This window comes from Paralichthys olivaceus, chromosome 6 (genome assembly GCF_024713975.1).
Source record: "Paralichthys olivaceus isolate ysfri-2021 chromosome 6, ASM2471397v2, whole genome shotgun sequence".
Taxonomy (NCBI): domain Eukaryota; kingdom Metazoa; phylum Chordata; class Actinopteri; order Pleuronectiformes; family Paralichthyidae; genus Paralichthys; species Paralichthys olivaceus.
In genome coordinates this window covers 1796400-1822842 of record NC_091098.1, presented here as the reverse complement: position 1 = coordinate 1822842, position 26443 = coordinate 1796400, and the positions used below count along the sequence as shown (strand labels likewise).

General features: G+C 38.2%; 1 protein-coding gene across 2 annotated transcripts; it reads left to right on the top strand.

Annotated features, from left to right (window-relative positions):
- Positions 1–1215: 1215 nt before the first annotated feature.
- Positions 1216–26443, top strand: LOC109630672 (sodium-coupled neutral amino acid transporter 3-like). Of its 2 annotated transcripts, XM_069526663.1 has the most exons (16): positions 1216–1385; positions 6530–6620; positions 6731–6803; positions 7587–7702; positions 8817–8890; positions 9387–9479; positions 9649–9730; positions 12321–12403; positions 15490–15548; positions 17890–18006; positions 20050–20129; positions 21666–21766; positions 21867–21991; positions 22407–22551; positions 22813–22916; positions 25634–26443. In XM_069526663.1, exons 2-16 carry the CDS (start codon positions 6556–6558, stop codon positions 25736–25738), a joined length of 1422 nt encoding a protein of 473 aa, XP_069382764.1. In that variant the 5' UTR covers positions 1216–1385; positions 6530–6555; the 3' UTR covers positions 25739–26443. The 2 variants fall into 2 exon arrangements, with proteins under 2 accessions (XP_069382764.1, XP_069382765.1); XM_069526664.1 differs by lacking the exons at positions 6530–6620; positions 6731–6803 and having other exon boundaries at positions 1245–1385.

Genomic DNA, 26443 nt, shown 5'->3' with positions numbered 1-26443 from the left:
CCTACTACTGCGCATGTTGGACCATGAGGGAGGCAGGAGTGCCTGGGGGGACCACCGCACCCATGCGAACGTCCATGTGCAGATTCCCGGGCTGGATTCAAGCCCTTGACCTGACACTGACTCAACCCCCCCCCCCTTTATTTCCTTTTGTTCCCCTGTATTACTTGTTCTTTCTCCATCACCCCAACCGGTCCTGGCAGAGGCCGTCCACACTGAGCCCAGTTCTGCCTGAGGTTTCTTCCACCTGGGAGTTTTTCCTCCCTGCTACTGCTCATGCTTGCTCAGTGTGGAACAAGTTGGATTTTGTGTTTCTTAAGATCTTGGACTTTTGTGTAGCACCCTGAGACAACTGTTTGTTGTGATACCGTGCTATATAAATAAATTTGATTGACTGATTGATTGTTTGCCACTGATTATATGGACAAAGCATTTGCCTGGTCAGTGATCAAATCCAGGGATGTGGAATCACTGCAAGCATTCTCGAAGGAATTGTCATGGTTCCCCCCTCCAGTGGCATGTTTCCCATCAGGAGTCATTTAACTTGTGATGTGTGCAACCATCCTGAAATATTTCACATTGAACAAAAAGATAAATAGGCTCATGCTATGCCGGTATGTTAGTAATGATTTCATAGGTAATAATAAAACTTAATTTTTATAGCACCTTTCATCCAGCTCAAAGTGCTTTACCTACAAAACATATACAACCCCATAGAGACTGTGTCTGCCCCCGTCCCATTAAATTATTCAAATCAAACATTAACAGAGGGACAATTCCACTCAAAAACCTAATAGAAAATTATCCCAACCTCTGCAACAACACAAACACAAAGTTAGTGAACACATTTACTTAATGGAATGAATCAGCACACACACTCAGCTGACACTGATCCAAGTGTGGAGGCAATACATTAAAATGACCATGGGAATGTGTGTATGCTTGACCATCTGTGACCTTGGGGAACAGAGCTGAGTTCATATATTTTACCTCTCTGTGAAACGTGTTGCAATAGAGTGAGCCTTTTCCAGTTCACTCCTAATGTACTGCCCACCAGCAGACAGACTATTATGCAACCCGGCTCTGATCACCTCACGACTGAGAGATAAAGCCACACATAACTTGTTTTTTTTGGAAAGGTAGAGGAGTTTGTTGACATGTGACATCACAAGAACCTTGAAACTGTTGTTTTAAGCAGCTCTCCTGCTCACTGCCTGCTTCCACATTTACTCATTTCTCCCACACCTGTTTCTGAGACACTCCATGCTTCACTGCTGGGCTCCAAAAACAAGTGTTAGTAATCTTCCCTACCCAAACTACAGCTCTGACATAAGGACGACAAACACACAGGTTTTCCCTCCGAGAGGCACTTTGGCGTGTTTCTGGAGGTAAGTCACTCTATTCTTCTGGCTGAGTTGGAGCTACTGTACTAACACGAGGGCTGACGATTTGAGAAGGTCTCCTCAGGATAAGTGTTTGACTGTGAGAGAGGAGTAGAGCTAAAGACACCAACTAATTTTGGTCAGATCTTGACCCCAGTCATTTAATGTTTTGCTACTGCCTAAATAAAATAAATGAATTATAGATGTTACGTTAACTTTGTTAAAAAATGTGGGTACAGTATTGTTTTTTTTGTAGCAATGAGGTTACTTTGAGGTATAAATGTTTTCCCCCTAAAAATTAGATTTTCTTTTTAACAATTTAAACTTGAAATGATAAATGAAATATTTCATATTAAATATTATGAATAATTTTTGGAATAAGAAGTAAGTGCAAGAAATGTGTGTGGGAATGGTGTAATGCACTCATTTCATTTTGATATGTCATTAACTGTAAAATAACAAAACAAAACATGTTGATGGTGTTGTGGTTAATATTTGTGTCAGCTGATACAGTGAGTCTTGATAAAGATTTCATATAGCAGCCAACATCACTTTTCTATGTAAAGCTATAGTGAACTAATGGCAACCTGAACAGACAAGGAAATCTCTTTCATTTCCAATTCCAATTGCAGTCACTTAAAGAACATGATGTTTGGATATATATATATATTTATATATATCATAATCTATGATAATGTCATAAATATAGGTTTCTGTTTACGGCTGTGAAAGTGTCTTTGGTTAAAAAGTATTGCAAAAAGCAAGAAACTCTTCAGTGTGATTGGTGCTCAGGATGGGAGGGTGTACCTGCCTCACAATAAATCAGATAGTGTCCAGTACAGTTAGACTTTGACTTTTATTTACTTTCCTCTCAGAGACTATAACAGACAACAAAGGTATTAGATGCTGTGGTGGAAATCTATCTCGAGATGTGAAATAAAGAGTTTCTCAAACCGGAATTGTCTTTAGGTCATTTAATAGAAAACTCTGCAGTAATAGCATGAAACTGAAGCCAACCGTAGTCTGGTTAACACAGGAAGCTGTCTGCTTATACTTCTGCATGAAGAAGTTTGCTTCTGCACAGATCAGGGTCACCAAGAGGATCATCATGCAGAAAGGCCATGAACTCTGAGGTTACATCTGCCAAGCGCATAGCAACAGTCAGGGCATTTGATAGTTAAGGGTAAAACAGTGAAAGGTGTTTTTCTAGTTTTGAATCATCAATTGTGTTTCTATATGAGTTATTGTTGAACACAGACATCAGACATAGGACAGAGTTCAAGCAAAGTTCATATGCAAGTTTTCCATTACAACGCATTTACCTAATTTAAAAAGTAGGTTAAAACAACAATTCAACCATGTCTAATAATCATCTGTCTTTATGCTAAAAAAAGATATGCATCAGTCATCAAAATTCAACAAATCAGACATGGAGTCCAATCAGTTATGAATGAATTTAGAGCCACAATCAGGCTAAATAGTAATTTCAACGTGCTAAAACACAAGTGCATTAGTTTTTAATTGTTGACCACTAGTGACACGTAGCCTTGAATGGAAAAGACAGATCCTGATCTTGATCTAAATGACACTTTGTGTTGCATTTAACTTATTTTAAGACTATCATATACAGTACATGCTAGTCTTTGTTGTGATGTTCAGATTGCTCTGAAATTGCCTGGATGATTTCATAATAAATATTTATTTCAATGATCTTTTATTTTACCATGTTGAAATTGATTTTTTAAGTGAAATGTCCTTCTCCATAGAGACAGTACTTAGAAAATCCATGTGACAAATATTGAACATTATGTCAACGTTTAGTCATGTTTGTACAGGGAGGTCATTCTCAGCTGTTATCTCTCTGGCTGTCATTTCTGAGGCCCATATGGAATGGATATGATCAACTGGAACAGACTTGGCTTCACATTAACCTCATATAAACAGAGCTTTGAGCTTCAGTGGAGTTTTCAAATATTTTGGCCTACCAAGCAGAATTTGAATCTATGACATATTATCGCTAAGGATAGGTTTTTTAATCATATTATTTTTATCAGCAAAGAGAACTGTACAAACCATTCAACTGCAAATTCAGCTGAATAGGACACCTGGAAATGTTATTTATCTGAATGGCAGTGCTTTTTCTTAAATATTAGTATAGTTTTAATGACTAAATAGATACAAAATCCAAAAATGCTATCCATGGAGATTCCATGCAGGAAACCTGATTTTAAAAAATGCTGTGAACCTCCAGGAACTGATGACAGTTCCTCCAGTGATTTTAGTTTGATGTTTGATTTGATACCGACATGGGGTGAAATGTAACTAATGAACTGCTAATGTCATTCATTTTCATCTGTCTTCTCTCTCTGAATGCTGTTTTTGCAAATCAAAGCTTATCTTGACAAAAGTGGTGTTGTCGGTGCAATGGTTTTTAAGTGACACAGTAAATCACAATGTTTTTCTTTCAAAACTATCTAAGTTTAATTTATCTGCCAAAGCCTTGACTTGGATGTAATCCTGCTTAAGTCACAGTTCATTCTGGAAATACTTGGACTTAATGGTTGTGGCATGCACAACAGAGAAAGTGATGGTGAATATTATAAATCTTGGTGTTTTAGCCCCCTATGGGATTAGAGGGGGGGAAGCAGAATGTAGAATAGGAATCCCTTCTACGGTCTACACACTGGTGCTGATCCTAATATAGTGATGAATTCTTTCAATTTTATTTGTATAGCCCATATTTACAAAACACAGTTTGTCTCATAGGGCTTAACAAGGTGTCCTCAGTCCTTAACCCTCAACAAGCATAAGGAAAAACTACCCCCCAAAAAAATCCTATTAAAAGGGGAAGAAAACGTAGAAGAGAGCAACATGTGAGGGATCCCTCTCCCGGGACAGACAGAAAAGCAATAGATTCTGCATGAATGATTCTGCTGAACTCGACCAGGGCTTTGAATAAAGACCGAAGGAGATTAGGGTGAAGGCGAGTTACAGCGGATCAAGTCTTTTGGTGTTTTAGACCCCTATGTGGTGTCATTGGGATTAGAATGTAGAAAAGGAACCCCCCCAAAAAAAGAAAGACAAGAAAGAAAGCATAAAGGCGGATGACTCTGAAATGAAGAGCAAACTCGATAAAGAATATTAACCTAGTCGATGTAATATTATTGTTATAGCTATAGCTTATTTATACCTTATTACGAAGATAATAATAATAATAATTCTTGTTAGAATGCAGGTATAAACTTATGTGATGGAGAAGACATACAAAAAAAGAGGACCAAACACAATAAAGATTAGGGATTGGACAGAAAATTAAGGTGAGCAAGGGCCGAATGACATAATTGACAAATGGAAAATATTGTCGAGATGGAACATAATACATAATAATAAATGGAAATTAAGGTCTGTGGACCAAATTAAATAAAATACCCCCCAAAAATTATAAGATCCATCGACTGAAGAGAAATATAAGTCAGCAATGACTAAAAGAAATTAAGGTCTGAAGAACAAACAAAAAATATTGAGCAATGTATGAGGTCATGAAGACCATGTTGGGGTCACACAGACTGTGTATGTAATGTGTAGAGAATGACCAACTTAGAAGATCTGAAGGAAGAATATACTTTGAGTGGACATCAAAACTAGAAAAGCGCTATATATTAATACAGACCATCCCTCCCTCTTGCAACCACCCCTCACCAAAATGATCGTTGTACTGTTTGTGAAGTCAGACAAAGATCTGACACTATGTCTTTAGCAGTGTGTGTTAGCGAAACCAAACAGGGAGAGATTGAGATGCACTGTGTGTTAGCGGCGTCAGACAAACCAGGCGCTTTCATCTCTCATCAGGAGGCTTCTTCAGTTCCACAGGTCTTGTTAGTAAAGAACAGATTCATATCTCATGGCCCCAAGTTATTTATCTTGCTCCCAGACAATATGATGTCGTGGTCATGTAAAATAATTTTTTCTCCAAATGTTACCGGGGTCCCATAACTTACATATTCACACAATCAGAGATTTTTTACTAGCTGTGTTTCCTTCAGTCGTATTTTTTCTTATAGAACAGTTTGATCCTCATTTGTGAAATAGGAGATACTGCTGCCAGTCAATCTTGTCCAAGTCTGTGATCGGTCATATGCCATACACACCGCCCCTTTTATGTGCATCCTCTCATATCTAGAGTAGGAAGCCTGGGTTGACTTAACAATTTGAACCAGCATTGTGTGACGGCTTGGCCTAGTTTGTTAGGTTAAATCGAACCAGAGTACGGAAAGATATCCGGGGTATGTTGAACCTGCTTTGTAGTTCAGGCCTGAGGACAGTTACTAACAACAACAACATCCCAAAAATGAATCCAATGAGTATTCAGTTTTTCACTGTTTGTGATTTATTGCACAATAAATATAGCAAGAAAATGAAATGCAGAAGTCCAAAGTTGATTCAGCTGTTTTTGAGTTTGAGGCTGACGCTGCAGCTGAGGATGAGGCTGAGGTCAATGGTTGTATTTATATGGAGCTTTTCTAGTCTTGATGACCACTCAAAGCACTTTACACTGCAGTTTGCCATTCACACACACATTCATACAGTGCATCTATTAGCAGCACTTATTTTTGTTCTGTGGGTGCCAAATTTACAGACTAGTGATCATCCCCTGAGGAGGAAGGAGGGTGCATGACTACAAACACAAACAAAAACAAGCATAAATTATAAATAAATGATAAAGTTAAAGGCACCTCATAAATACCCAATGATATGAACATTCTGTTCTACAGCGTTCTATTAATTTAGCTGTAATTTTCTTATTCTTTCAAAACAAAACCTGTCATTTTGAGAGTTTTGTCAATATTAAGATAAATAATTTGCAATAATTTGCTTGAGTTTTTTTAATGACTCTCTGCACTTCACAAGCATGAATGGATGTGTTCAGCGATGCAGGAAGGTGGGTGTAGGCGGAGAATATGAAATGTTGACGGTTTGGGTAGTAGTACCTGCAAAAACTTCAATGTATTTTACATGAGTCAATACCATGTCAAGACGTCTCATTTTGAATACGAAGATTCTGCCAAAGTTTCCATGTTTGTTCTTTCTTCAGATATCACCTTTTAATAGACTATCTTTCCATTCTGTTGCAAATTTCCATCTATCTGAAGATATAACTACTGAGCCTGTCAGTATTATGGAACTGCAGAAGTTATCTAAAGGTAATCAACACCATGAAGCTGCTGTGCCTGAGGAGGAAGGGTATGTTTCCTACATATGTCCTACTATTCTGACTCCCTATGAAATCATAATAAATTAAGTAAATGTATTATTTCAAAGTTGAAGGAGTGTTTCTTTTTTATTTGTGATAGATGTTGTAGAGTTCCACCAGAGAAAGCAAAGGTCCTGCAGCACAAGAGCGAAGCAGCAAGTCAGTTTACAGATGTGAGTATAAGAGAGAGGCAGAGATGCTTCATGTGTCCGTTTCATTTGCAAGTACATGAATTAAGTCTCCATAGAGAAATTTGTATGCATACAAAATAATAAAAAAACGCAGTGACAGAAATCCAGCAAACTTATAGGAATAAAAATACGGACATGGCTGCCTCTCACTCTCACCATAATGCTCCAAATATTATTGTATACCCTACAGCAACCAACCTTTTCGAGCCCAAGATCATTTTTAATACTAAGCGTAAGCCAAGATCTGCCACTCTGTTATTGTCTGTCGTCAATATGTTCTGCAGAGGAACTGCTACTGCAGCACAATGTTTTTATATACTGTATATGTCATTGGCCCATTGAAAAAAAGTTTTTTATCATCCCCTGCATGCAGACAAGGCTCAGTATATGAACTCGGCATAAACTCAGTATTGCTTTTGCGGTGCATATTTCTGCTAAAAGCAAACAACTCTTAATAGACAGACAGATCTGCCCTCGCTTTGCATCTGATGTGCATGATAGCATTGTGCATGCATATCGAGAAGGTATTATCACATATCAAATTTAGCTTTGGATGATTGGGGTATTTACAACATACAGGTATGCATTGCCCCTATAATGCTTTTAATTAAGACATGTTTTTATTAAATGTAACCAACACACCTGACCATACAACCTATATATTAATAATGACATTCACACCTCTTTGCAATAAATACGATTTATCATTCTCACAATCCATGATTTCTGCTCAAAATTAATATTTCCGTCTTACGTATTTTTCAGTTTGAGGGTAAAACCTCCTTTGGAATGTCTGTCTTCAACCTGAGTAATGCCATCATGGGCAGTGGCATTCTGGGTCTGTCATATGCCATGTCGAACACTGGCATAGTCCTTTTCCTGTGAGTACTGGAGATATACATACATACATACACAACTGAATTTGATACACACACAGAGATGTTTTGTACCTGAGTGGCTCTCCAAAAATGAAAGACATTAGACAAACAGACTCACCAATAGAAGACAATGGTAATTTAATAAAGAGCTAATGCTAATGATGTGTAATGAAGGCTGCAAAGGATGCACATTTACACTGGTTTAACAAGTCCTCAGCTCTCATTCACTTGCCATCACTGTTGTCATGCTCAGTGACTTGCACATACTAAAGTTGACTTCTGTGAGATCTAACACAGGGCTGAGAATAATATAATATTTTAAGTTGAGAATTAGCATCTGTTTATATAAACAACGTTTATTTTACATTCACATTACACAGTTTTTGTTTTATTCTAAATCAGCTTTAACTTAACAGCAATCGAAAGGAGCAGTCTATGTTGTATAATGCATACATTCATTATCTATACTGCTTATCCTTTAAAAGTTGCAAGGGTTTGCTGGAGCCACCTTGGATGAGAGGCGTGGTAGAGGCCAGTCCATCACAGGACCAACATACAGACACAAACAACCGTTCACACTCACATTCACACCTACAGTCCATTTAGAGTCTCCAGTTAACCTTAACCCAAGCTACATATCTTCCAAAACTACCCCCCACCCCCCCCCCCCCCCACCCTCGTTTTCCTCTGACATTTTTTCCATGCTGAGCTGCAGAGATAAAATAGTTTACAAGAGCAAAACCTATGATTACCTATTTCCCTAAAACAGACCCCTCACTTTAAGTGGCCACTCAGGTGTGTGCCACCTTAAAGACATGACAAACTGTACTGTGAAATGCACCATGGATCATTCCATTTATGGTCTCTTTGGTCAAATAAAATGCTTCAACTTGGGTCCAGCATTTTTGTCATTCTGGTTGGACAACTGAAATGTCTTTTTTTTAACTTGGCTCCCTAACTCACATTTCTCCAGTTCTTATCACACTGTAATTAATGTCAGTGGCTTTTAGTAATTCAGATCTAAGACTTCAAAGCTGTGCAATACAATATTACAATGAATCACCATGTAAGATGTGACAATGATGAAACTATTTACAATACCTGATGTCTTTTACAGGATCCTGTTGACATGCATTGCTTGTCTTTCATGTTATTCCATCCATTTGTTGCTATGCAGTGCTGGAGTTGTGGGTAAGGCTTCATTTCATGTAGAAAATACTGTCAGAAGTAAAATGTTTTACAAGGCCCAATGTCAATGTCTCTTCACTTTCCCCCTTCTTTATATGCAATTCAATTGAGATTTATTTGTATAGCGCCAAATCACAAAATAAATTACCTCAAGACACTTTAAATAGTAAGGTCAAGACATTATTATAGAGAAACCAAACAGTTCTCACAATTAGCAAATAGGAATAAGTAAGAAAAACGTCCTTTTAACGAAACCTCTAGCTGAATCAGACTTGACATGGGTGATCATCTGCCTTGATATGCTGGGTTGAGTGAAGAAAATGGGCGGGGCACTGATGCTCTGGATGTTCATCAGATGTTCTGATGCTATTAATGATAGCAGCACCAGTTAATAGTAGTAGTAATGATAATGATATAAACCTATTACACATTTTAATCTTGTTAAAGTGGCAGAATGTCCACACTTATTTAACATGCTACTTTGTTGTTGATATGTCAGGTATCAGAGCCTACGAGCAGCTTGGTCTCAGAGCTTTTGGTCATTCAGGGAAGATTCTTGCAGCTGTCATCATAACATTACATAACATTGGAGGTAAGATCTCAAACAGTTGTTCTAAATGAAGTTTTTATGTCACATATTTGGGTGGAGGAGGTGCTAAAACATTTTGCCACAGGAACCAAATTTGCCAGAACATCAATATTTTGAGGAAACATGTAAACACTCATTTTTACACCTTTTCTGTTTTTTTTCTCCTTTACAGCCATGTCAAGCTACCTGTTCATTGTAAAATATGAGCTACCATTGGTCATCCAAACCTTGCTTGGCCAGTCACCCAGCTCTGAGTGAGTACTGCCAACAACCTTGAAATCAACAAAATGTATAAAATTCTGTTTGGATTTTGTGTCCTTCACAGAAATTTACAGGTCGAAGATTAAGAGAAAACAATATGATTCTGGTGGTTTTAGTATATATCACTTACTTTTTCCTTTTTGATTTGTATCGGCTGCTATATGGGTTATAAAAGAGTTGCAATTTATTTTTTTCTAGGCAAATTGCAATATAGCAAAAACAGAGCTTGAGATTTGTCAACAACTTTGTTACCTAAGAGCTCAGAAGTCCCTCAACTTGTCTGTTGTAGAAAAGTAGAGGGGCGCTCAGCTGCCCTGAAAAGGACTCAAGCTCCTCTGAAAAACATTAGCTCTAAAAATGTTCCACTTTTGTGTCAAAGATTATATTTTATTTTACGTACATTATGGTTCCTGAAATAAAGAAATATAAGAGTAAATATGTCAATGTTGTGTATTTATTCATTCATTACATTACATTTTCCGAACATTTGTCTCCACTATTTAACACAATTCTGTTTTTATTCCTGCTGTGGCATTCCATGTGTGGTGGCACTGAACATAAATTACTTCTGAACTTCTCATCTCTGAGTTGGGGCGTGATATTTGAATAGACTGTAAAACAAGCAGTGCTTTTATCCAGTATTTTGGGCGGTTTATGGATAAGTCAGAATGTGAAAATGGAAAAAAAACAAGCCTCAGACAATTTAGATTCACTAAACAAACAAAGACAACAATGAGTGATGACAACAATTCAATTCAATTCAATTCAATTTTATTTATATAGCGCCAATTCAATCCCCAGTCTTCCCATCTGCATGCCAAAGTGTCCTTGGGCTGAACCCCAAATTGCCCAATAGAACAACAACAACAACAACAAAAAAAGTGCTAGCTATAGAAGCACTGTATGTATGAATGTATGGGTGAATGGAAAACTGTAGTGTGCTTTGAGTGGTCATCAAGACTAGAAAAGCGCTATATAAATGCATTTAACAGTGCACCAACTACAGTAAGCCTGTTTGAAATGTACTAACTACCTGTAGTAATAACAGTAGGATGATTTTCACAGTTACCCTGACTTCACTGTGTTCTCATGCACATGACATGTTAAGTACTGGACTGGTGCACACTGGAAAATAGGGCTCCCCGGAAAGCCACTGTGTAATTCGAACCCTGAACTGTATGTTGCTCTACTTCCAGCTTGCTTTGATGTTGTTGATGAATCATTGGCTCACACTCTAATGGTTGTTCAGTCAGTAACACTTTGTCCTGATTTACCCATTTATTGCACAATGGGAATACCACTTACAGGTTCAGATTAGATCAGCATGGTGGTGCAGTGTTTTCCCAGTTTTTGCTTGGGTTTTTTATGGTACTCCAGCTTCCTCCAAAAGTCCAAATACTTAGGGTTAGGTTAATTGACTCGTAGGTGTGTGAGAGTGAAAGGTTGTTTATCTTTGTCTGTTGGTCCTGTTATGGACTGGCAACTTGTCCACGTGTCTTTTGCCCAATGTTACCTGGGATTGGCTCCAGCTTCCCCTGCGACCCTCTGAGGGTAAGCAGTATATATAACAGATGGATGGAAGGTTCAGCTTGTTATTACTTGTTTCTGATAACATTGTGGACAGGATTCCAGTGATAATTTCAGCTGACCATATACAATTTTATTAGTCTAAACAACATCTCTCAGCTGAACCAGCTGAACCAACTGAACAACTATTTTACTTTACATGTTTTTATGCACTGAACAACACCACTGCACAGAAGTCATCAGCCAAATTCAGCCAATCAGGGGTGCATATTTCAGAGGGCCTTTCCTGGAAGAACAACACCTTATCATTTGCCAAGAGAGCTCAGTAGCACATGTACTTCCTCCCTAAGCTTAAGTGAACAAGAGCACCATCATCAATCATGTACACCTTCTACCGAGCCTCCATCAAGAACATCCCGACCAGCTGCATCACTGTGTGATTTGGGAGCTACACAGTCGCCAACCGCAGGAGCCTCCAGTGCATTGTGAACGCAGCTCAGAGGATCACCAGTGTCTCACTCCTCTCCCTCCTGGACATCTGCAGCACCCACTTAGCCTGCAAAGCCACCAGTATCGTGGATGAGCCCACCAAGCCCTCACAACCCCTCTTCAGTGCCCTGTCTAGGAAACAAGCCCGGGGCCTCGATGCTGGTTCCACCAGACTACAAAACAGATTCATCCACCAGGCTGTCAGGATGCTGAACTCTCTCCCCTTGCCTCCAAGGACTGTACCATTCCCCCACCCCCCACTACCACCATCAACAGATTTCTAAGCCCTCCATCTCCTTTAGCAAAGACTGCCTTGTTCTGTTTTTGCGTACTTTTATCTTCTGTCTACTTATATGATGAGAGAAGGATGACTGTGGAGAGAAAAACTCCCTCATGCCACAAATGGCAGAATTGACAATAAAGTTGACTTTGACTTAAGTCAGTGCCACTTCTCTGTGCATGGGTTGAAGACAAACAAAGAAATAACCTTTTGACAGGAAATATTGAATACACAGAATTTGTAAATATGTGTTAATATGAGTGTGATGTCTTGTGTTTTGCATCCAGCGACTGGTTCATGAATGGAAACTACCTCATCATCATTGTCACCGTCTGCATCATCTTCCCGCTGGCCCTGATGAAACACCTGGGTAAGTCAACTGATTCAACATTATAATCAACAACTTCTCAGTTTGGGCCCAACAAGGCCATTGAGTATTTCATGTCTTGTGAGAGATCTCAACACCAGCAAATTTTGATTTATATTTAGTCATAATCCTTTGATTTAAATGCAGTTTAGTTTGTCATAATTTAGTCATCTGATTTGTTAGGTTTTAGTCTAGATTTAGTAGACTAAATATCACAAGATTATAGTTGACTTAATATACAGTAGATTTAGTTGACTCAAATATAAAGTGTAAAGGGTTGTTTTATCCCTTGAATTCATGAATTATTTACACCTCAATGAAATTAAACATCTATTCAATTCAAACAAGATATGCATTATTCATAACAAAATGCATGACATTCTTCATGAAATTGAATACTGTAAAAGCAGCAGTGCCATTAGTGCAAAAAAACACATAACAAAACAATTGAACTATCGATAATGTAGTGCTCAATGTTAGGTCTTTTAACAGCTAAAAGTGCAAAGGCTATAATCCCATCAGATCTGCTATCCTTGAATAAGTAGTGCTACTCTTACATATTAGATGTATTAAAATAATAAACTGTAGTTGTTGCAATCACTGTTCACTGTATTTAGGTCGACATTCTCAAATATGTTTAACTAAGAAGACCTATAATGCCATCAGGAATTAAGAAAAATAATGTCTACAAATATTGAAAACATATTTCTCAAAGGCTGTCAGTAGCAGGAAGTGCGACTAATCGTTTTTTTTTTAGCATTTTCAACATCAAAATAATAACTGCTAAGCTGCAGTTCCATTAGTTCATGGAGCTAAAAATCTACTCTGCTCTCTCTCACCATTGACAACAGCAGTAATAATCCCATAAAGAAAAACAAAACACATCAGTATCTTACAATCAGTACATATTGTTGCTACAGAATGCAACACAATGCAAACACACAGTAGTGGTGAGAACTTTTCATCGATTGGATCCAAACGGCAAACAAAATGCAGGTTCACACTTCCTTTCATTTTCTGTGGAAATGTGGCAAAGTCGCGCTGGCTAGTGTACTCAGAAGGGTTTGAGCATGTCCTGCAAAAGGCAGCAGTAGTTGATGCAATGACTTCAGCTTTTGCCACTCACTAGGGAGCAAGTGTCCCATCCCATGTCATTTGAGATTTGGCAGTCCTTCACCTAGAGGAATGGTGTTGAATGTGCTTGACCAGCGTGTGGGGCAGTTGCCTTAGACTTTACTTTATGAAGGACTCTCTTGACACCTGCCTCCTTCTGTATCACGTGGATGACGAGCTATAAGGTGTGCACCACACACGGCATTCGTTCCATATGCATGGTGGTAAATAACAAGAGGAAGACAGATAGATAAGCATAAGTATACAAAAGGTTCCTATTTAACCATCAAAGTCTTACTTTTTAAAACTAATTTTAAAAATGGTTCACTGCATGTCATCAGTTTCAGGCTCAGAGTCAGTTTCCATCTTTGGGTTTCTTCTTCCTCTGGTGTGGTGTGCTTAAATGCTGCCACCATATTACTCCCATTGTCTGTTATTACTGTGATAATCTACTAATTTGGTATGTCCTACTCTTGCATACATTAATCCACTCATGCTTTGATTGATTGTGCAGTGTGTGGGTGGGCTATTGGTTCAATGGCCAACAGTATGTGTTCTGGTTTATATTGTTCAACACAAAAGTAGCATGAATTTATAGCCAGGAATTAAGCAGTCAGTACTTTTTTGTCCACCAGTCAATGCCAATAGATACCCTCCGGGCAGCAGCCAATCTCTTTCTGAATTTAAATATATATAATATAATGTTTGTCAATAAGATTGCTTATTTGAGTTTTCTTTGGAACATACAGCCTCCTATCTACGGTCTCTATCATAAGAACAAGTTCTCATCCTCAATATCAGTTACTGGTAATCCTCTGCATCCAATCCATTTTGCTGTAGCCTCCTTTGCTCCTGTGCTCTTTTGTACTTGGAAGCATTTGGAAGAGCTGTTGAAATATTCTGCTGGGACGCTCTCTCACTATCTTTGCACATGGTGGCCCACTGTGGTCCTCTGAGGTTTTCTGTACTCTGTGACAAGAGTAAGAGAAGCAAAATCAAGTTCAGCTTTTCTCATAACACCTATTAAGTTTCTTAAAACTTGCGATGTGATTGAGTTTGATCTGGACCCGAAAGCAGACACAGAGAGGAATTGGTTGTGAATGATTAGAGTTTTTAATGTAGAGCTGAGGGTGAGCAGGAAACTCTATGAACTGGAGAAAAGGCAGAGGAGCCATGGCAGTCCTGAGGCACAAGGGAAAAATAGCATTAGTAAGAACACACTCACACAAGGAAGGAGGAGAAAAGGAGGGGAACACAGAGAGCAGGGAAAAACACAATAGAAGTGGCTGGAGCCGTGACAACAGTCAGTCAAAGTTTTTTAACATTCATGGGTCATTTACTTCTGTAATCTGTAACATTAATTTAACAGGACAGTGGTGGTGTGATTTCAGGATGACTCGCCTGCAAATGTTGCTTGAAATTGTTATGTTTCCACACGGTTTACAAAGAGTCTTGTTTTCCTTGAAATGTGAAATGTGTCCATAGATCTGCTTTTTTTCTCCCAGGCATTGATATTTTGTTGCATTACAGTTTCCTGAGAAACAGAGTGGGGGCAAGCTGTACCTCTTTCCCAGGGGTAGATTAAATGTGTGCGTCTAACTTCCTTATCGCCTTAGCTTAGTTCTGATTGGATCTCTTCCCAACTCCTCACTTTCTTCTACAAAACTAAATTAGTCCTGATTGGATTTGATCTCTGACGAACATTTTCATCTTGTTTTTATGCGTTGACGGGAGTGTCAATACATTTCACACAGTTCTGTCCGTGTGCTTTAGTTTTTATTAAGTAATCGTCTTGTTTTTGTCAACAAAATACACAATGTTTCCTTATTGTGTGGTATAAACTGAATTTGGTACAGCCTCCACAAAGTTTAAAGGAGACAAACATGTTTTTTTTCTCTCCAATATAGTTCAAAAAAGCTTATGGAAATGTACCTTAAAATTGTACTAACCGAGGTTTGTTTTCTCTCACTTGGCAGGATATCTTGGTTACAGCAGCGGATTCTCTCTTTCCTGCATGGTCTTCTTTCTCTCTGTGGTGAGTCTGTGGGTCACCACATCAGTTTATGAATATTGACACAGCAGAAGAGGTCAGTTAAGAACCACGGGGCAATAGCAGTTACTAAAGGACAAACAACAAGGGTCTCAAATTCAAATTAGCTACAACTGCTGGTAGTGTCATCTCGAGGGAGGGCCACCTCAATGTTCTAATAGTACTATATTATATTTAATTTAATATAAAATATTATTTTTGATATTTCACAATATTTAAAAAAAGGACTTTATTTCTGTTACTAACCTTATGGACAAAATAGAAACAGCTGTTTTTACATAATTTTTACACAACAAAAATATCCCAGAATGCATTTGTATTTTATGTCTCGCCAGACGCCTGACACTGCTTCTGCTCATATTTTCTTCAAAACTTGTACTAACAGATGAAATACCTGAATACATTCATGTGTTGCCCGTCACTGTCATCATAGCTGAGCCACATTTGACCTGATGCAGGTTGCAAGTTGAAATCCTGAGTATACCTTCAGGGTGGGCATCAGTAAAGCCTGGACCTGCACTGTTTTGGTTTTTATTTTTTTATCAGCTCTTATGACTGTGTTTTTTTAGCCTAGTTGGTAAGTTGCTACAGTGACAGAGATCTAAAATATGGACTTATTTTGTCATTGGCATGGTTCAGTCATGCACAGATATACTGAATTCTGTTGCTTGCATTCCATTAGGTGCAATACAAGCAGGAATAACAAATGTACTAACAGTAGATTTGACATGTCATCGAAGAAGTCAGTGTAGGGATATCAGAAACAAAAAGCAAGGCAACAGAAAGGTGGGAGGTAGACCAAGGACGAACAATTAATCACAGTTTTTTTCCAAAGGATAGTATTTATTTATGGACCTTCCCTTCGTGCCCGTTAACACATGATGTTTAGCTACTTAGCCAGCATTAAACATTTACAGTGCAGTGTCATTTCACTTAAATATTATTATATAAATTGTGGATCTCAATGAATCTGTTGCCAGCTAGTGCACACTCTTGCTTTTTCACTTATCAGGACTGTGCATCATGCACAGATGCAGCTTCAGTTGAAGAAGGTGAGCTGAGAATATGTTTACTGCAGGTCAAAGGTCATGGTGACCTGATATGAGTCTGAAAAGAAAAACTATTTAGACTGAAATGCACGGATTGGCGAAGGCATACAACAACAGGGCCCGAGCACTAACAGTACAATGACCCTGTTGGAATTGTTCCGATACTTTTTGGGGGCCTAAACATACAGGTCAAGTGAAAATGTATAAATTTTACAAAAGTGTGTCTACAAATATTCACAGAGGGTCTACCTATTCATTTACTTTCACCGGGAGAAATTGAATGTAGCATACATGTTATGCTACAATTCCAGATTTGATCGCACCAACTTCAAATTTTGTATGTGTCATGTTAGGGACTTTTCCATTAAAATGTTCATTGTTTTGGGGTTTTTTCGTTAGAGGACTGTCCGTGGCGGTAAATTTCAATAATTCACCAGAAATTACTCAGCACCACCACTCATATCCAGTTTACAGAGGCAGTACATCTCAGTAAATACACTTTTAATGTTAGCTAACTAAGAAATAAACTCCTGCAAACTTGCTATGGTGAGTGTAATTTGGATGTGAGGGGGCTGAGTTCAGCAGAGGGCATACCACATCCACAGAGTCATTCCTGCATGCTTGACATCTCTTTTTTTTTAACCCTCTTCCAGAACAAACAGAAGTGCAATATACAGTATGTCTCAGGCAACATAGCACATCAACAAAATAACAATATGTACAAAATTCATGTGATATGGGAAGTGGATATGGCACCTACCATTTTGGTAGAAAATGTCAATATTCTACTGATACCTTTCCTACACGTGTGTGTGTTTGTGTGAAATTTTGCATTTTTATATGCCAGGTAGTCATACATTGCATTTAAAAGGGTGTAGAAATGAATATTTGAGTTATGTGCACTGAAATTAAAAGGTAAAAAATAAAATGATTGAAAATTAAGAAAAAAAAAACTCCTTGATCTTACAAATTATTCAGATGGAGTACATTTTTGGTGGTAGACAATTATGCAGTGATAACTAGTGTTGTCTCTGTGACGCTTTCTATGTATCTCAAGGTTGAATCCTTTTCTGTGTGATGTTTTTGGAAAGCAGCAGCATTCAATATATCAGTTCCATAGAAAGACAAGGTAATGAAGAGTTAAGATACCAGCCAAACAGTATATGTTTTTGAAGTTTCCAAAAAGTACGCAAAGGTATATTGGTTTGTTACCATAGACAGTAAAGGTTGCATTTGTTTTACTTCCTCAAACTCTTTTTTTCTCTCTCTTACATCAGGTCATCTACAAGAAATTCATCATCTCTTGTCCTCTGGAAGTGTTTAGTAACTTCTCTGTGAACACATCTCTCCCAGACGACACATGCACCACCAAATTCTTCACCATCAACCAAGAGGTCGGACACTAATTCCTTGAACTTTAAGCAGGAGAGACTTGATTCACGATTTAACAATGTTTATTTGACAAGTGCACAGAAGAGATGTGAATGCTGTAGTCTTTGGCATTTTAAGACCCCTCTGTGATATCATCAGAATAGAAGTGGGTGAAGCAGAGCGTAGAACAGGAACCGCCCCGGGGTCTAGACACTGGTGGTGGTTCAATCAGTCAATCAAATTTGTTTGGATGGCCTATATCCACGAACATTGCCCGACAGGGCTTAAAAAAGTGCAGCGTCCTCTGCCCTTATCTCTCAAAAAGAGTAAGGAAAAACTACAAAAAAAACTATTAACAGAGGAAAATGTAAAAACCTCAGGAAGAGCCATATGTGAGGGATCCCTGCAGGACGGACACAAGGGCAATAGATGTCACATGAAATAGGTATATTGTGTCACGCAGTCTCACTGAATTAAACCCGCAATCAGCTGCCACCAAGATCAGATGCCGCCATAATCCACAATTCATCATCATGATCCACTGACACTATCGATGCCAACACGATACAGGATTATATATACGATCACGATCAGTTGAGGTCGAGGATCAGGATGAGGTGATGATGATTCTGCTGAAGACCGGAGGAGATTGGGGTGGAGGAGGGATATGCGCATCACTGAATGACAGCTCAAGAGAGGAGACAGGATTTAAAGTTTGATTGGCTGCAAGAGACCGTGGCAGAATCTGATTGGCCCTTTAGGAATGTCCACAACCAGCTTATCAATAAACAGGTCAAGTCTTTCTGACTAAACTTACACTGAGCTTTATGTTTATTAACTATTACATTTGAAGGATAGCAAAAGCACACACTATGGGACAGCAAAAACATAAAGTAAGTGACAAGTAGTAACATCAAAACTCATGGTGGTTCAGAGGTAGAAAGACAGAGAGTGACAGAGATACGTGCTCAATGCATGATGGGAGTTTCACTAGCAGTCTAGACCTATAGCTTCATAACTAAGTGATGGTTCAGGACTCACCTGATCCAGAACTAACTATAGGCTTTATCAAAAAGGAATGTTTTAAGTCTAACCTTAAATGAAGAGATGGTGTCTGCCTCCTGAACCCAGAGTGGGAGCTGGTTCCACAGGAGAGGAGCTGAACTCCCACTTCTACTCAGGTTCTAGGAAACACTAGAGAGCTTGTGTTTTAGGGGTGATCTATTTAGTTACAATTTTAAGAACCTCATGAAATCATTACTACTAAGAGTTAAATGAATAGATGGATCAGTAGAGCTTTGACTCTGTCACTTGCTATAGTGCTGAGGAGGTTACTGGGGTTGTTCTTATTTTCTTCTATTAAGGATGAATAATAGGAAGTTACCAACTAGTGTGGGAGTGAAGGTTGTCATAAGCTGATGTCATATGTTGAAATCACCTACTATAACATCTTTATCTGTGTTGAGGTTTGATTGATAAGTCAAATCTAAAGATTGCTGTGACACCTCCACCTCTTCTTTTGCTTCGAGGAACATGAGTGTTAATGTTGTTGAGGGGTGTCACTTCATTTAAACCCACATATTCATCTTGTTGCAGCCAGAATTCACCCAAACAGAATAGATCGAATTGATGATCAGTTATCAGATCATTGACAAGTAGTGATTTGGATCCTAATATTTAACAGTCTACATTTTATTGTTTTATTTTGTGGTTCTGACGAAGTGCTTGTATTTATGTTTCCTGTTTACTTTTTATTCAATAATTTAGGTGGTCAGGGGCAGACATAGTTTCGATAGGGTGATTGGGGGGTGACTCCTCTATCAAGAGAAGAGAAGTGATAGACTGCAACTCTGCCTCCTGGTTTCAACTCTGCACAGTCCTTACGTGATACAACATGCTCAGCACAGCACAGGAGACAGTGTGCTTAGAGTGTGTGTGTGGTCAGAAACTATTTGTGGGTGCATCATATGACTGGGTATATGGCTGACTGTGTTAAGAGTTCATGCACTTTCTGGAAAATAACCAAATGTTAATGTTAACAAATGTTTCTGTCATGTGATTTGCAGACGACATATACCATCCCCATCCTGGCCTTTGCTTTTGTATGTCACCCTGAAGTGCTTCCCATCTACACTGAACTGAGCAAGTAAGATGCACATATGAAAATGTTCTCCCATCTCCCTATTTATAACCTAATATACATCTAGAATGTGTACAATGTAAAGCAAACTTGAGCTTGTTGTTCAAAACTGATGTGGAAACCCCACAGAAATGATTGCTTTTAATAGAATGCAGCAAAAGGTCACTTAAAACGTTGTTCTAAGTCACTGGATGTAAAGCCAAGTAAAAGTAAAACCATAATTAGCTTACTCATGATGTGCTGTTGGGTTTCTCTATAATAATGTAAGGTTTTGACCTTACCATGTAAATGTAGGTTGTGATTTGTGTCTAATCTAACACAAATACTATTTAACTGAATGAAGTAGGCAGCGGTGCCTGTAAAGACTCTTCTGCTGGCGTAATAGAAACTGTTCATGCCAGTTCATTAAGCAAGAGTAATAGCTAAGGGTTGATTCAGCACCAGGTGACCAATGTTTCTGAACTGTGGCTGGTTTTGCCAAAAGGTACCTCACAGTTAAAGGATATAACTCTGATTTTATTTTAGATTTGACAACCTTATGTATTAGTTGTAATGAAATATGGAAAAATGGTGGGTCAAATGGGTCCAAAAATATCAACAAGATCAGAAGCAAACCAACAGTTAATCCAGATTATTTAAGACACCATTATTTTTTTTTTTTCAATGAATGCTCTTACTTTTACAATTGAAGTTTTCTTTAACCCTTATGGCTACATTAAAAAAAAGGAATTTTGGCACATTCATGTGAAAAACTGCTATAAAACTATAGCTTCAGCCCTAATCATAAATTCAAATCAAAATCATTCAGTTTCAAAGAGATTCTTCATTTGTTTTATGTGAGAGGGTTAACCTTGCATTTGTCATTGATGAGCAACAGCATGAACTTTTTTGCATCATTATTTTTTGGGTAGTGTCACATTTAAAAAACACTACCCTCTCGGCACCTTCATTGACAACAATGTCCACTCCCTAAATCTGCTGTGATACGCTAAATATATCAATATTTTAGTTTTTTTTTACCAACATCAGTTCTGATCATAATGTCAGTTTTTTGAATTATATTGTTTTTATCCTTTAAAATACCAGTTTGTTTGCATTAACACCAGTTTTTGTGTTAAAAACCCCACAAAAGATGAAACATTTTCCACACACCATATGATAATGAGATTTATTTTGGTTTGTCTAGTTTATTCAACCCTGATTAACTGAGCAGACTATGGCTGTGTCTTTCTTACCGACTAAAATAATACATTTTACAAAAGTAAAAAAACATTGTTATCAATAATAATTAATAGTCTTTCTTTACACTGTTACTGTTTACATTTTAACTCGTCAGATCTGATACCTGATGGTGCTCAAGTGTTCCTGGTCACACAAAGACACACAAAGCCAAAATGATCAAAAAAGGCAAAAAAGAAAAAGAGAAAAATGTCACCAGGGTGCCAACTTTCCTGAAATCAGACTATAGCAATATGTATGTTTACTTTGTTTCTTTATCATGAACTGTATTGCTAAAGCAACTGCCATCTTGTTCATTTAAAGCCCAACCAAACGAAGAATGCAGAATATTGGCAATGTTTCCATCCTGGGAATGTTCATCATGTACTTCTTCACTGCCATATTTGGCTATCTGACCTTCTATGGTGAGAGCAACATCTCTTTATGTATTTGCAAAGCATAGCTCTGTTAAGTGCCAGAGAGCAGTCACAGATTGTGTGTGTGTGTGTGTGTGTGTACATGCAGAGAACACTGAGCCAGAGCTCCTCCATACCTACAGCAAGGTGGACCTCCTGGACACTCTGATCCTGTGTGTTCGATTGGCTGTCCTGGTGGCTGTCACGCTGACTGTACCTGTGGTCTTGTTTCCCGTGAGAACGAATCTTGCTTTCATACACACAACCATCTGACACACACTAACACAAATAAAATACAAAAGTAGGTGGGCAGGGTTATACAAATTAGGTAAAACCTGTGTTCAAATAACGCATACAGGAAAACGACACGCCAATCTCTGAAAATGGCCAATTGAAAACACAGAATAAGAACAAGTGGTACCTCTAGAGCTTCCTCTAGAACTTTCTTCAGAACAAATTCGAGGAAAAACTCAAGATATTAGTGAATGAGGCCCATTGAGACAAAATAAATGAGATACATTTACAGATTTTGGATTTAAAGGTCAATTGCAAGGAGCAGGTTCACAGAGTCATTCAGTTACAGATTTTATTGAGCTCATCGCTGTATATGATGATAATTCTGCTGCCTTTTTGTCTGTGTTTCTGTCAGATCCGCCGGGCCCTCCTGCAGATACTGTTTCCAGGGAAGCCCTTCCACTGGCTTCGTCATAGCGCTATAGCAGTGTGTCTGCTGTTTACTGTCAACCTGCTGGTCATCTTTGTTCCCAATATTCGAGATATCTTTGGGATAATTGGTGAGATTTTAGACTTACGAGCAAAGCCTGAACAAAAAGGAAATGTGTATAAAAGAAACATAGTGCAGCTCTACAAAGAAGTCCAATAAATCACCATGAAGATAAATAAAACATAACATCACACTTAAAAACAAGCTGACTAAAAATTATTAAAATTATCATAAAACACAAAGATTTATAGTATCACCAAGTGACAACTACCTCGGAGATACATTTTGTTTTACAATGCAATGATTTATTGTGACTTCTTTGGGTGTTCAGGAGCCACGACTGCTCCCAGTCTGATCTTTATCCTTCCTGGACTGTTCTACATCCGCATCATCCCCTCTGACCAGGAGCCAATGAACTCCAGACCAAAGATACAGGTGGGTACATATCTCTGCCTGACTGAAAGGGGTGAGACTTCAAAAAACCCTTGGAGAACAAAATAGTTAATGGAAGCATAATTAGAACAATGGGCCTCATTCACCAACCAATCTCAAGAGGAAATGTGTTCTTAAAACCCACTTTTTTATTTGTTCTTGGGTAAGAGCTGAATCTATGCACAGTCAAGAGCACTTACACACACTTGACTACTGACACTGTTGTGCAAAATAGTGTTTTTTATGTCTGTCAGTTGGTCCATCCCATTCTTGTGAACATGATATCTCAAGAATCTTTTCAAATTTGGTGCAAATATTTAGATTTTGGTGGTCAAAGGTCAAGGTCATGGTGGTTTCATAATTAAATTTTTGAGATGTATAGTGGCTATGTAGTTTGTTTATGTTTTTCCTTGAACAAGATATCTTAAGAGCAGTTTGAGGAAATGTCTTAACATTTGGTGCAAACATTCACTTGGGCTCAAAGATTAAGTGATTTCTGATGCCTCAAGGTTAAGGGTCTAGGTCACAATGACTTCATTGTGAATTTGATATATCAGGACTACCTGTAGGGAATTTTAATACATCTGACACATTTCACTTTGACTAATGAATGGCCTGATTAGAATTTGACGGAGGCCACTAACCTCATTTTGCATTGTGAATGTCATGGAGTTCAAAAATCATGTTTTTGGCCTCTTGAATGTGATATTTCAACACAGACTTCAACTTTTGATCAGTTGTCACTTAGATTCAAAGATGACGTGATTACATTTCAGTGGTCAAAGGTAAAGGTCGCAGTGAATTCATCAAATCAAAATCAATAAAAAGTATGTAGAAATATGTACACAGAAATGTGCCATGCAGACGGAACACTTGGGGAGCAGGGGTTTCAAACTCCTTTTAGTTAAGGGACCAAATACTGCCCACTTTGATCTCAAGTGGGCCAGACCAGTAAAATCATAGCATGCCAACGCATACATAACGACAATAAAGATTTCATTAATAATAATTTCTCCATGTCTAAATCATCAGTGAAGGTTTGTTGATGATAAACCCTATTTTAAGGTCTTTCTACTATAAACTAGAAACATAAAGACCAAAAACTCAGACATCAGCCCACAGTTTATCTGCATGGGCTCTCCTCTGCAGATTCTCTTGCTTTGTGACGCGTTTGATGTCAAAGCTGCTGCCCGTGGCAATAAGCGCTTCTGCCTCCCGAGCAGACATCGCATTAACGCTGTTTTTGAAGCAATTACTGCATCGATTAAAAAAATGACTAAACGTTTGTACTCATAAACTTTCATATTCTTAAGAGACATTCTGATTCACAACCCTTGAAATTTATTAAGAAAAACAAGTGCAATTACACCAATACTGTGCTTCAGTTTCTCATTTACACATTTGCATTACAACTTCAGATCACAGTTGATCTACAGAGCAAAACATTTAGTCACAGGTATTTGGAACTGAAAATTATTGTACTTGACTTTATAACAAAATAAACTTCTCAAGATCTGAAAAATATTTTAAAAGTAAACTCTTTACTTGTTTTACAGTGCGATCCCCAGTGGACTGATTAAGAATAGCAGTTACTTTTATAGAAATGCAATTTATGTCTTTCTGTAATTTTCACACTTAGCAAAGTCATCCGGCAGGCCGAGCTGGACCCCCTGGCGGGCCGGATCCGGCCTGCGGGGCCGTATGTTTGAAACCCCGTCCCTAGAGGATTGGGAGCTTGGAGAGAGGAATGAAATGAGCCGCTTTAGAAAATGTATCGATTATGGGGAGGATGACTGAGTTACTGTTAGATGGGGAAGGCTGGTGACAATGTTCTAGACATTGTCACCAGCCTTCTCTAGAGCAATGTGTGACCAGGGGTGGCTTGGTATGGGCAAACGGGCGAAGCAGACCAGAAATGGGTCTAGTGGAGGTCTTGTTCTGGGCACAAATTGAGCAGGGAGAGACAAACTGTCAGAGTCTGAAAAATCTCCCAAAAAAATGAACCAACCTGGCTTGGCAGGAGTTCAAATGTTTGGCGAGGATGTTTCCAATGTCGTAGTTCCTTTCTGCAGATGAGAGCTTCTGAGAAAAGAATGCACATGGGGGAAGCTTCTGATCAACGTTGTGACAGAACAGCACCTACCTCAAACATTTCATGAAGAAAAAGAGACATTTATTTTCATAAGAAAGTACGTGTATGTATATATAAATATACATTTCTTCTAAAAAAAAAATTAGTGACGGTAGTCATAAGTCTTTGGTTCTCTAAGAAGACAAAACATGTTTTAAACAATGTCAGACAAACATTGCAATTGTGTCTTTCCCCTTGTATAGCTAAACCCATCATCATGTATGTTTTCATGAATCACTTTGACCTGAGATGTAAAAAGACTTGAGATGGGCCTTTATTGCCTGCTCGCTGACACTACGAGAAGTAGAGAGCGTCTGACCGGTGCGTTTTTGGTAGTTCACCCCTTCAGCCGCCGGCAGATCAAGTCTCGGTTGCACCTTATCGGAATAATCAATATAAGAACACAGGTGCAAACAATTCTGGAGTTTAAGAACACATCATGAAAATGACAAAGAGTTTTCTGAGGAACTTCCTTAAGAAAACTTCTTAGGAAAAAATGAATGAATGAATGAGGCTCAAATGTATCTAACAGTCAGAAGAACAGAGGAAAGAAGGATTCTCTAATAACATATTCTCTTTGGGTTTTTAGGCTGCATGTTTCACAGTGCTGGGTTTCATATTCATGACCATGAGTCTGACATTCATCGGGATTGACTGGTTGAGTGGAGAAAAGCGAAGTCTCGGTGGTCATTAGAGAGCAGTCCTCTGGATACCGAGAAAGATTCCATCTACCGCAGGAAGGATCATGGATTCATTAGTCATATGGACAGTCAATTCCTCCAGAGTGTTAAAAGGAACCCAGTCACCCACTCAGGTTGATTTAATATATATATATATATATATATATATACCACCAGGATTCTATCACATGTGATGCTCGTCTGTTCTATATGAGGAGTTGATGAACATGTTGACCATGGAAGTCCTTCACCCATTAAAAGCTATTTTCCTTAAGAGGAGCTATATGTGGCGTATAATAACGGCAATATTCAAAGCAAATTGGGCCAATGTCTTCTGTGGGTATATGGTGATAATAAAATAAAATATCATAAAAATAAAAGATCCTTCAGAGATGAGATATGACATATGAGATAACATTCCTAAATGCATTCAGATAATTCACTTCAATTGATGGATAACATATTGGATTCCTGCAGAGCAGTATCTGGCAAACTGGGAAAAAATGTGTTTGAAGCCACGTTTGAATTTAAGTTTTTACAACAGTCAAACAATTAAATTATTATGATTAAATTATGAATTCATTATGGACAGCATGTCTGGATATGTTGAATAAAAATGCATGAAATATGTAAAAAATATATGTTTTTTGGGGAGAAAAATACGCTGTTATTGTGCATGTTGGTAATATGTTGGTAATAAATTAATATTGCAAATAAAA